Source organism: Chiloscyllium plagiosum, unplaced genomic scaffold (genome assembly GCF_004010195.1).
Source record: "Chiloscyllium plagiosum isolate BGI_BamShark_2017 unplaced genomic scaffold, ASM401019v2 scaf_10130, whole genome shotgun sequence".
Classification (NCBI taxonomy): Eukaryota; Metazoa; Chordata; class Chondrichthyes; order Orectolobiformes; family Hemiscylliidae; genus Chiloscyllium; species Chiloscyllium plagiosum.
The window spans coordinates 16896-28544 of NW_025214027.1; the positions used below are offsets into that span (position 1 = coordinate 16896).

The window sequence follows — 11649 nt, forward strand, 5'->3', positions numbered from 1 at the left end:
GGACAGTACAAGAGGGTGGTGCCGAGTTGGAGGGTTGGATCTGGGATGAGGTGGAGGGAGGGGAGAAGAGGAAACTGGTGAAATCGACATTGATGCAGTGTGGTTGGAGAGTCCCAAAATGGAAGATGAGGCGTTCTTCCTCCAGGTGTCAGGTGGCTTGGGTTTGGCAGTGGCGGAGGCTCAGGATTTGCATGTCTTTGGTAGGGCAGGAGTTGAAGTGTTCAGTCACAGGGCAGTGGGGTTGTTTAGTGCGTGTGTCCCGGAGATGTTCCCTGAAAAGTTCCATGAGTTGGTGTGCTGTCCCCCCAGTGTCTCCTCCTTTTAGAGGAGACCACATCGAGAACAATGAACACAGTAGATGAGGTGTTTGGGTGTGCAGGAAAATCTCTGACGGATGTGAAAGGATCCTTTGCAGCCTTGGATGGAGGTGAGGGGGGAAGGTGCGGGTACAGGTGGGTACTCCTCATTGCGACCAATGTTTTTTCTCCTACCCCTGTTCTCCAGATCATCTACTTGGTCGCACAAATTATGGACCTGAATCTCCAGGGCTTAGATCCTATCCTTGGATGAACTGGTACCAGCTTCCACTACTGTGACCCTGTGCTCCACCTCATCCATCCTCTCTTCCAGGTCTCCCAGCTGCTGCTCATGCTTCTGCAGCATGAGAGAGATTGGAACCAGTTTCTCTTCTATCTGTTTCCCTAACATCTCATGAGATTTTGCGAGCTCGTTCACCAGGGCCTGGAAAATAATCAACCACGAGGTTCCTGCAGGCTGGGCTGCAGACTCGGCCTTGGACGCTCCTCCTCCATTTTTCAATATCTCTGGACGGCTGGACATGCAGGTAAGTTATCGTTTAAAAGTTTCTTGGGACTCCATGATCTTTCTGGAGTCCCAAGATATCGCAATGGTCCGGGTTGGGCGGGTTGAAAGTTCTTCCTGCTTCTGCTGCGATGTGGAGCTCTGCAATGTGATCTTCCTAGATCACAGCCATCTTGGATCCCCCTTAACGGCACTCTTAAGAACAACTGTTTTGTTTTAATTTCCAGCAGTCTGCTCTTGTATGTTCTGTCTTTGTGACTCTGAAAATACATTGGTCTCTTGAGCCATTTTTACCTAACCCACAAACACTTTCACTACTTTTAGGAGATCTTTCATTTCATTTACCAATTCCGTCATCATCATTAATATTAGGTTGTTTTTCACTTTTCTTCTCTTTCCAGTCCTTTTGTTCATTTGCAAACAGTGGTTTACTCTCTCCGATGAGTTTGAGAGTTTAGTCAAAGCTCACATCTATAATAGCCATTTTCCTTGGTAAGAAATTTTGCAGTCTTATTACTTAATACCATAAGGCAGGGTTCCCAAGCAGGGATTGATCCCTAGTGGGAGGTGTGGACTCAAATTCGGGAGGTTGAGAGTTCTGAAGTAGTAATGACTGGTGGAGCTGCAACCCCACTCCTGGGCTCTCAGTTTTTTCATCCTTTACAGCCTTCTCTCCTAGGGTATCTAACCTCTCCCTCTACTCTCACAATTATACTGAGGGGCAACAATTTTTAAGACTTGAAGTTGGGTCACATTGGGAAACAGTTTGTGAAGCACTGCCTTAACGAATACTGATTTTAGTTCTTTCATTGAAAATATATCACTAATGTTACGGACCAGACAGAGGTCACGTCAAATGTATCAAGGAGATAGCTTGGATTCTAACCTTTATCTTATTTACAGACTAAGGTGCTGTGTTGCAGTTTACATTACTCGGCTTTAAGCAAAATGTACTTTATTCTTACCATAGTATTAAAATATAAACACAAGAAAGAAGAATTGGAATAAGTGTAACTCTGTTGGAAAACTTAACAGAATAATAGATTATTTAGCTGGTAGACAGCAACATTTCCATTATAGTAACTCACTACAATAACATCCTTGAGAGAGAGAGAGAGAGAGAGAGACAGAGAAAGAGAAAGAGAGAGAGAGACATCACTACAATACCATCCTTGAGAGAGAGAGACACATCACTCGAACACCATTGTTACAGTCCAACACAGAGATGCAGCTACAACAGCTCCCCAGAGACGGAGCAGGGGCAGACTCACTGAGAGGGGTTCGGCCTTACCTCCAGGATGCCCCACATGGTTCCCGTGACAACCACGGGCAGCAGGTAGAAGGGGTCTGCGGCTGTGAGATCCATGAACCACCACAGGCCGCCTGTCTGCAGGCTGGGCACGGGCAGGTACGCCATCTGTCGCAGAGCGACAAAGAACGAGATAAAGATGGGAGCCTGAGGGGGACAAAGATAGAGAAAGAGAGAGAGTGAGTTAGCATCACAGGGAGTTCCAGTCATCAGTGTGGGACTGAGGATAATCTGGGAGTCAGGGTAATCTGTACAGGACCGGGGGACAATCTGGGAGTCAGGGTAATCCGTACAGGACCGGGGGGGATAATCTGGGAGTCAGGGTAATCCGTACAGGACCGGCGGACAATCTGGGAGTCAGGGTAATCCGTACAGGACCGGGGGACAATCTGGGAGTCAGGGTAATCCGTACAGGACCGGGGGACAATCTGGGAGTCAGGGTAATCCATACAGGACCGGGGAGTAAAGAGAGATTCGGGGCGATGGTACAGGACTGTGTGGGGCGGTAATCGGAGAGCTGTGTAAACAGCGAGTGTAAAAGCCAGCAGCGACAGACCTGGATGAGGGGAACGAGGAAGCCCCGGAGAGGATTAACGTCGTGTTTCTTCTGAAAGAGCATCAGGTCTGAGTACGCTTTAGCAACTAAGGAGGGAGAGGGGGGGAAGCAGCAAGGGATGGGAGGGGGGGTCGGGGAAGGGGTGGCGAGAGAAGGTTGAGGGCAGTTATTGAAGGGGGGTGGGGAGGGAAGAGAAAAAGAGATTGTCACAAACAAAAAAAAAACCATCACGAAGACAGTCTGTCCGGAGCACACAGCTCCGTTCACCCCCAAACCCTCACCAACGCAGAGGGGACACCCAGAGGGAGGGGGAGGAGGGACCCCCCCCTCCCCTCCCCTCCCAGGGCTGGCAGCTGTGGGAAGGTGAGGGGGGTGATACCCAGTTCTCTCCCCCTTCCCCCCCTGCCGCCCCGCCCGCTCTCTCACTCACATTCGAACTTGTTGCCAGTGGTCTTCGCCTCGTTCATCTTGTTGGTGAGTTTGGTCATCTCCGGGAGATGGTTGTTGAGTTTGGCTGCTTCCCGCTGACCCTTCACGATGACCGGGAAGACCAGGGTCCGAGCCAACACTGTCCCTGCAGCGGGGAGAGACAGAGAGAGAGTGAGAGGGAGAGGGAGAGGGACGGGCAGACATGGGAGGGGGGGGGTCGGACACCCGGAGACCCCTGATACCCCACTCTTCCCTCCCCCCCCCCTCGCCCATCCTCACCAGCCACGATGGCGCCCCACCAGGGCAGGCCGACCTCCAGGTGGATGAACTCCAGGACTTGCTGAACCAGGCCGGCCGGACTGTACCCTCCCAGGCCCAGCTCCGCCAGGCCGGCCTCCTGGGTCAGGGCCACGTCCAGCAGCTCAGCCGGGGTGGGGGGGGGCACGGCAGCGGGCACCGAAGCCAGCGACTGGGCAATCTCCTCACCGGGGGGCACCTGCAGTGAGGTGAGGGGGGGGGCGGGGGGGAGAAGAGAGGAGGAAATGATCAGACAGCGGAGAAACGATGCTCGGTCTGCTCGCCCCGCCCATCTAACTCCCACCCCATCGCCAGCCTGCGCCATTGACATCCCCTTCCCTCCCGCCCCATCCCACCCCCCTGGGCAGCACCAGAGCTGGGAGGGGGGAGGTGCCATCTTCACCTCCAGCAGTGCGTCATAGAGATGCACAGCATGGAAACAGATCCTTCGGTCCAAGTAAACTCTTACTGCCTTTATACTCTTCTAAGGATTCACTCGATCTATCCTGTCTACCTGACATATACTTCCTTCTTTTTCTGAACCAAACCCTCAATTTCTTTGGTCATCCAACATTCCCTATACCTCCCAGCCTTCCCTTTCACCCTGACAGGAATATACTTTCTCTGTTCTCAGGATTCACTCGATCTATCCTGTCTGTACCTGACATGTGCTTCCTTCTTTTTCTGAACCAAACCCTCAATTTCTTTGGTCATCCAGCATTCCCTAAACCTCCCAGCCTTCCCTTTCACCCTGACAGGAATATACTTTCTCTGGATTCTCGCTATCTCATTTAGGAAGGCTTCCCATTTTCCAGCCGTCCCTTTACCTGCGAACATCTGCCCCCCATCAGCTTTCGAAAGTTCTCGCCTAATACCGTCAAAATTGGCCTTTCTCCAACTTAGGACTTCACCGTTTAGATCTGGTCTATCCTTTTCCATCGCTATTTTAAAACAAATAGAATTATGATCGCTGGCCCCGAGGTGCTCCCCCGCTGACACCTCAGTCACCTGCCCTGCCTTATTCGAGGAGAAAGTGAGGGCTGCAGATCAGAGCTGAAAATGCGTTGCTGGAAAAGCGCAGCAGGTCAGGCAGCATCCAAGGAGCAGGAGAATCGACGGNTTCGGGCATAAGCCTGATTCCTGAAGAAGGGCTTATGCCCGAAACGTCGATTCTCCTGCTCCTTGGATGCTGCCTGACCTGCTGCGCTTTTCCAGCAACACATTTTCTGCCCTGCCTTATTCCCCCAAGGTCTCAGAGCCTTACCCTCCACAGGTGCCCAGTGCCAGGCAGGAGGCTTCTCAGCACCAGCCTGCGGCCAGCAGCAGCATCTGCCATTCGACAGGGAGCTGACTGAGCCGCTTTGGGAGTCAGAGAGGGGGTGGAGAACACACGGCCACTCCCTGTTGTGACCTCTCCAGGCCGCGGGCCTGCGCAAGACCGCTCCCTCCTCTGATACGCACGCCGAGTGGGCGCCAGGACCCACGAGAGGGGTGAAGGCTAGCCTCCATGCCAAAGCTTCGGGACCAGGGCAGCCCTCCCTCCCCTCCCCCTGTCCCTGTCCCTCACTAACCCCTGGGGTTTACGACCACAGTACCTGCGGTGGAGACGCCGCGCTGCTGTACCGCACGCCAACGGGGAACGGGAGGATGAGACGAGAGCCCGGGGCGCAACGGGCGGTGCCTAAGAGCGCCGGCTGGCACAGGGGGCACAGTGGTGCCCCTGAGCTCCAGGCACGAGACCAGCATTTCTGCATCTGTGTGTGTGGGGGGGTGGGGGGGGGGGGGGGGAGAAGAGAGAGTCACAGAGTCAAACAGCAAAGAAACAGAGCTTTCCGCCCACCACCTCCACACCCACCACGGTTTCATAAAAATAGCAAGCAGGAACCACGTGCAGTGCTTTGCCTGAGGCCCACTGAAGACGTTACCTAGCGCGGTGACGAAACGTCTGGAAATGAGCCTTCCAGCTCAGCGAGCAAACCTACATCCAGAACCTCAACCTGAGCTACAAACCTTCCCAAAACACGCTAATCTGAAATTAACCGCACGTCACTCGCCAGCGTTCGGCCCTCAGGGAGAGGGTGAGGGCTGCAGACACTGGGCCGTCGGGGGGGGGGGGGATGGAGTGTGGCCGGCAGGTCAGGCAACGCCCTGAGGAGGGAGCTGGGGAGTCGACGTTCCGGGTCGGGACTCTTCGTCCAACCCATCCATACACACGCTCCCCCCCCCCCCCCGCCACCTACCTCGCTCGGGGTGCGGAAACATGTGCAGGAAGTGTGTGTCCTCCTGCAGCTACTGGCTTTTCAGAGTTGGAGCGGTGATTGGACTCAGTGGGGAAGCCAGACCGAGAATGTCGTGGACAGCACACTTAGTGCAGGTGAGCGTTATAGAGGCAGAAAGGGGACTGGGTGACCATCAGAGGAAGTAAGGAGGCTGAGGAAGCAATGCAGGAGTCCCCAGTAGTCATTCCCCTCTCAAACAGATCCCATGCTTTTGATACGGCAGAGGCGCCTCGATTCTCTGAATGACACAGGCGGGGAATATTTTGTTCGGATAATCAAATGCTCTGATAATCGAATGCCGGGTGACACAGTTTAGACAATCATCAGGGCCTTGCAATCTTGTTCCGATAACCGGAAACTTGGATAACCGAATGCCAGATAATCAAGGCTCCTCTAATATTTGGGATGGTCAGGAACGGGCTCAGGGGAAATAAGCAACCAGTGCCTCTGCTGCGCGGACGGGGAGGGTAATGAATTGCAGGGATACAGTGACAGGAGAGCCAACAGTCGACCAGGAGGTCTGTTAATGCCTACAGTATCCCCCTGATAGTGACAGAGTGTCGGCTGGTGTATCCTGGAGTAGGTCCCTGACAGTGACGTGGTGTGGTCTGGTTATGATACGAAGATTGGTGGAGTTGTGGATAGTGAGGAGGGCTCTTGTCGGCTGCAAAGGGACTTGCAGAGCTGGGCTGAGGAGTGGCAGATGGAGTTCAACCCTGCCAAGTGTGAGGTTGTCCATTTCAGAAAGACAAATAAGAATGCGGAATACAGGGTTAACGGTAGGGTTCTTAGTGTGGTGGAGGAACAGAGGGATCTTGGGGTCTATGTTCATAGGTCTTTGAAAGTTGCCACTCAGGTGGAAAGAGCTTGTAAGAAGGCCTATGGTGTATTAGCTGAAAATGTGTTGCTGGAAAAGCGCAGCGGTGTATTAGCGTTCATTAGCAGAGGGACTGAATTCAAGAGTCGTGAAGTGATGTTGCAACTGTACAGAACTTTGGTTAGGCCACATTGCTGCCTGTGGGAGTGACAGAGTCAGAATCTTTGGTGACCTTTAAGCGGCAATTGGATAGGTACATGGATGGGTGCTTAAGCTAGGACAAATGTTCGGCACAACATCGTGGGCCGAAGGGCCTGTTCTGTGCTGTATTGTTCTATGTTCTATGAGGTCTGGTAGCATCTGAAATGGTGACCAATGCAGGAACCACAGTTACCGTGAAGCAATGTTCAGACAATCACACAAGGCACCATGATACACGTTGATCGCCACGTGCCTGAGAACGGGAGCCGATCAGAGTCGTAGAGCACGCACAGCGCGGAAACAGACCCTTCGGACCAACCCGGCCGTGCCGACCCAGATATCCTGAATTCGTCTGGTCCAACTCGCCAGCACTTTGGCCCTACCCCTCTATACCCTTCCTGTTCATGTCCTCACCCAGATGCCTTTTAAATGCCATCATCGTACCAGCCTCTGCCACTTCCATACACGCACCCCCCCCCCCCCCCCGCCGTTGCCCCTCGGGTCCTTTGCCCCTCTCACCCTAAACCTAAATCCTCTAGTTTTGGACCGCCTCACCCCCGCCCCCCCCCAACACAACTCCGAATGTTCGGATGACTCACCAACATGCCCTAACCCAATCCAGTCCCACTCGCCAGCACGTGGCCCATATCCCTCCAAATCCTTCCTACTCACGTCCCCACCCACCTTTTGTACCAGCCTCCACCACTTCCGCCGGCAGCTCATTCCATACACGCACCAGGCTCTGCGTGAAAAAACTTGCCTAGTCATCCTACCCATACCCCCTCGTGACTTTGCAAACCTCCATACGGTCACCCCCTCAGCCTCCGGCGCTCCAGGGAAGACAGCCCCAGCCTGTTCAGCCTCTCCCTGTAGCTCAAACCCTCCCAACACCCTGGTAAATCTTTTCTGAGCCCCTTTCAAGTTTCACCACGTCCGTCCTGTGCAGCGGGGAGACGGGAATGGCACCCAATATTCCAACAGTGGCCTCACCAATCTCCTGTATGACCCCAACATGACCCCTCCCTGGGAGACCAGAATGGCACCCAATATTCCAACAGTGGCCTCACCAATGTCCTGTATGACCCCAACATGACCCCTGCCTGAGAGACCAGAATGGCACCCAATATTCCAACAGTGGCCTCACCAATGACCTGTATGACCCCAACATGACCCCTCCCTGGGAGACCTTTACCATCCTCATGGACTTGACCAAGATCCCCGCCGCCATCTTGTCTGGCTCCGTACTGCGCCTGCGCCTGCGCCGGGGGGACGTGGCCAAGGCCCCGCCCACTTCACCCGCCCCCTCCCCCCCGACGAATCGGATTCCCCGGTGTCCAGTGACGTCACCCGTCCTCCCTCCCTCCCTCCCCGGGCCTATCACGCGCCGCCACCGCCGGCTGGCCAATCGCGTCCGCCCGCCCTGGGCGAGTGACGTACGCTCTCTCTCTCTCTCTCTCTCCCTCTCTCTCTCCTGACCCCGCCCCCACCCGCAGCGTCCCCTGAGCGTGACCCGAACGCTCCGCCCTCCCCCGGCTTGACCGCTCCGCCAACCCGCCCATTGCTGTGACATCACTGTCCACCCCGCGCGCCGCCTGACCAATCACAGTGGCGGCCCTGTGAGTGACAACGGAGCCCAACCTATGCGGTATCGGGACGGGGGTGACGCCCTCCCGGCTGGACGAATCGTCGGACGGCGCTGGTGAGTGACATCCCTGAGCCCGCCTCGTCAGCTCTCTTCCCCCCTTGCAGACCGGTCACCGACATATCGCAGGCTCCGAAATTATGATTGACGCCACGGAGCCCGCCCCCTTGCAGTGACGTTGGTTTTCCCGGCCCACCCCGTCTGGGTCGACAAGCAAAACCTTCGGCCCCACCCCTCTCTGTGACGTCCGTGGTCTAGCCCCGCCCCTTTGACCTGACCGGAGCCTGAGCAGTTCCTGAGCGGAGTCTCACCCATTGTTTCCCCCCCCCCCCCCCCCCCAAGCACGTGGTTCGTTTGGAGCAGGGGTAGTGTCCCTGCCTCTGAGCCAGGGGATCCGGGTTCAAATCCAGAGAGTGCTGTTACTGTTCCCAATGGTGGTGGTGGTAGTGTCCCTGCCTCTGGGCCAGGGGATCCGGGTTCAAATCCAGATAGTACAGTTACTGTCCCTAATGGTAGTGGTAGTGTCCCTGCTTCTGGACCAGGGAATACGGGTTCAAGTCCAGAGAGTGCTGTTACTGTCCCCAATGGTGGTGGTAGTGTCCCTGCTTCTGGGCCAGGGGATCCAGGTTCAAGTCCAGAGAGTGCTGTTACTGTCCCCAATGGTGGTGGTAGTGTCCCTGCTTCTGAGCCAGGGGATCCAGGTTCAAATGCAGACAGTGCACTTACTGTCCCCAATGCTGGTGGTAGTGTCTCTACCTACTGGGCCAGGGGATCCACATTCAAATCCAGAGAGTACTCTTACTGTGCCAAATGGAGGTGGTAGTGTCCCTGCTTCTGGGCCACGGGATCCAGGTTCAAATCCAGAGAGTGCACTTACTGTCCCCAATGGTGGTGGTAGTGACCTTACCCCTGGACCAGGGGATCCAGGTTCAAGTCCAGAGAGTGCTGTCACTGTCCCCAATGGTGGTGGTAGTGTCCCAGCCTCTGGGCCAGGGGGTTCATGTTCAAATTCAGAGAATGCTGTTATTGTTCCCAATAGTCGTGGTAGTGTCCCTACCCCTGGACCAGGGGATCCAGGTTCAAATCCAGAGACTTTTGTTACTGTGCAAAATACTGGTGGTAGTGTCCCTACCTACTGGGCCAGGGGATCCAGGTTCAACTCCAGAGAGTGCTGTTACTGTGCCCAATATTGGTGGTAGTGACCCTACCTACTTGGCTAGGGGGTCCAGGTTCAACTCCAGAGAGTGCTGTTACTGTGCCCAATATTGGTGGTAGTGCCCTACCCCTGGACCAAGGGATCCAGGTTGAACTCCAGAGAGTGCTGTTACTGCGCCCAATAATGGTGGTAGTGTCCCTACCTACTGGACCAGGGGACCCAGGTTCAAATACAGAGAGTGCTGTTACTGTGCCCAATCGTGGTGGTAGTGTCCCTACCAACTGGGCCAGGGGATCCAGGTTCAAATCCAGAGTGCGCTATTACTGTGCCCAATAGTGGTGGTAGTGACCCTACCTACTTGGCTAGGGGATCCAGGTTCAACTCCAGAGAGTGCTGTTACTGTGCCCAATATTGGTGGTAGTGACCCTACCTACTTGGCTAGGGGGTCCAGGTTCAACTCCAGAGAGTGCTGTTACTGTGCCCAATATTGGTGGTAGTGCCCTACCCCTGGACCAAGGGATCCAGGTTGAACTCCAGAGAGTGCTGTTACTGCGCCCAATAGTGGTGGTAGTGTCCCTACCTACTGGACCAGGGGACCCTGGTTCAAATTCAGAGAGTGCTGTTACTGTCCCCAATAGAGTTGGTAGTGTCCCTACCTCCTGGGTAAGGGGATCCCGGGTCAAGTCCGGGATAATGCCTTGATCCCGATGAAGGGCTTGTGCCTGAAACGTTGCCCCTCCTGCACCTCAGATGCTGCCTGACCTGCGGTGCTTTTCCACTCTGCTCCTCGGTGTCCTCACTTTGTCCTCTCGCTTACGTAAGGCGTATTATTTTCGTTTCGATTTTCGGTGTTACCCGGGAATGCAACTACCGCCTGAGAGCCAGTATCCCAAACCGGGTTAATGAGAATAGAGCCAGTATTGACCCTCCCTCAGAGCCTGGCGGGGGGGGGATGGGAATCAAACCCAGGCAGTCCGATTAATCCGCACGCTTCCCCCATCACCCTGTGCACCAAGCTTTGATCCAGAGCTCCTTCAATAATATTCAATAACGGCATCCCCCCACCAAACCCACGACAGCTTGGGAGGCAGGGAGTACCACAGGCACACAAGCCCTACCCTGAAATGATTGTCCTCAACTCCGTCCTCACCTGGATAAACGCGAACCCTAACTTTTCCAAACATGCACAGCAGCACCGACTTCTGCACTGGCCCACGAGACCCCTCAGCGCCAAATCAGGCCAAACCCCCTCCCGAGCTCTTCCAAAGGTCCGGTAGACGTAAGCCTTGTCTGCCCAACCCTTCCCCGCTAAATCGCCCCTCCGTTCCCAGGCCTCTGGTAAAATTTTACCCTCCCTCAAGTGAGACCAAAACTACACCCGCAGTGTTTGAAATGTGGTCCAATCCAACATGAGCACAATAGAGTTCTCACGTGGCACAGAAACAGACCCTTCGGCCCGACTCGTCCATGCCGACCCAGATATCCTGACCTAATCCAGTCCCATTTGCCAGCACTTGGCCCATATCCCTCTAAACCCTTCCTACTCCAGTCCCCATCCTGTATCCATCCTTTTAAGTGTTGCAAATTGTACCAGCCTCCACCACTCCCTCTGGCAGCTCATTTCCACACACGCACCACCCTCTGGGGGAAAAAGTTTAAATCTTCCCCCTCTCGTTCTAAACCTATGCCCTCTGGTTCTGGAGTCCCCCACTCCAGGGGAAAAGACTTTGCCTATTTACCCTATCCATGCCCCTCGTGATTTTATAAACCTCTATAAGGTCACCCCTCAGCCTCTGACGCTCCAGGGAAAACAGCCCCAGCCCTGTTCAGCCTCTCCCTGTAGCTCAAACCCTCCAACATCCTGGTAAATCTTTTCTGAACCCTTTCAAGTTTCCCAACATCTTTCCGATAGGAAGGAGACCAGAATTGCACGCAATATTCCAACAGTGGCCTAACCAATGTCCTGTACAGCCACAACATGACCTCCCAACTCCTGTACTCAATACTCTGACCAATAAAGGAAAGCGTACCAAACGCCGCCTTCAATATCCTGTTCGATCAGAGACTCCACTTTCCAGGAGCTATGAACCTGCGCTCCATATTTCCTTATGTTTACATTCAGTTCCTCTCGGGATTCAAGG

The 11649-nt window shown here is 54.5% G+C and overlaps 1 protein-coding gene across 1 annotated transcript in view; it reads right to left on the bottom strand.

The window, feature by feature from the left end:
* Positions 1 to 8280, bottom strand: part of oxa1l (OXA1L mitochondrial inner membrane protein) — an 18206-nt gene extending 9926 nt beyond the window's left edge. The window contains exons 1-6 of the mRNA XM_043686364.1: positions 7903 to 8280; positions 5009 to 5167; positions 3396 to 3612; positions 3118 to 3261; positions 2688 to 2773; positions 2114 to 2278 (exon numbers count right to left, since the gene is read on the bottom strand). Of these exons, the coding sequence (XP_043542299.1) occupies positions 2114 to 2278; positions 2688 to 2773; positions 3118 to 3261; positions 3396 to 3612; positions 5009 to 5167; positions 7903 to 8280 (1149 nt within the window). The remainder of the gene's footprint in view (positions 1 to 2113; positions 2279 to 2687; positions 2774 to 3117; positions 3262 to 3395; positions 3613 to 5008; positions 5168 to 7902) is intronic.
* Positions 8281 to 11649: the final 3369 nt, after the last annotated feature.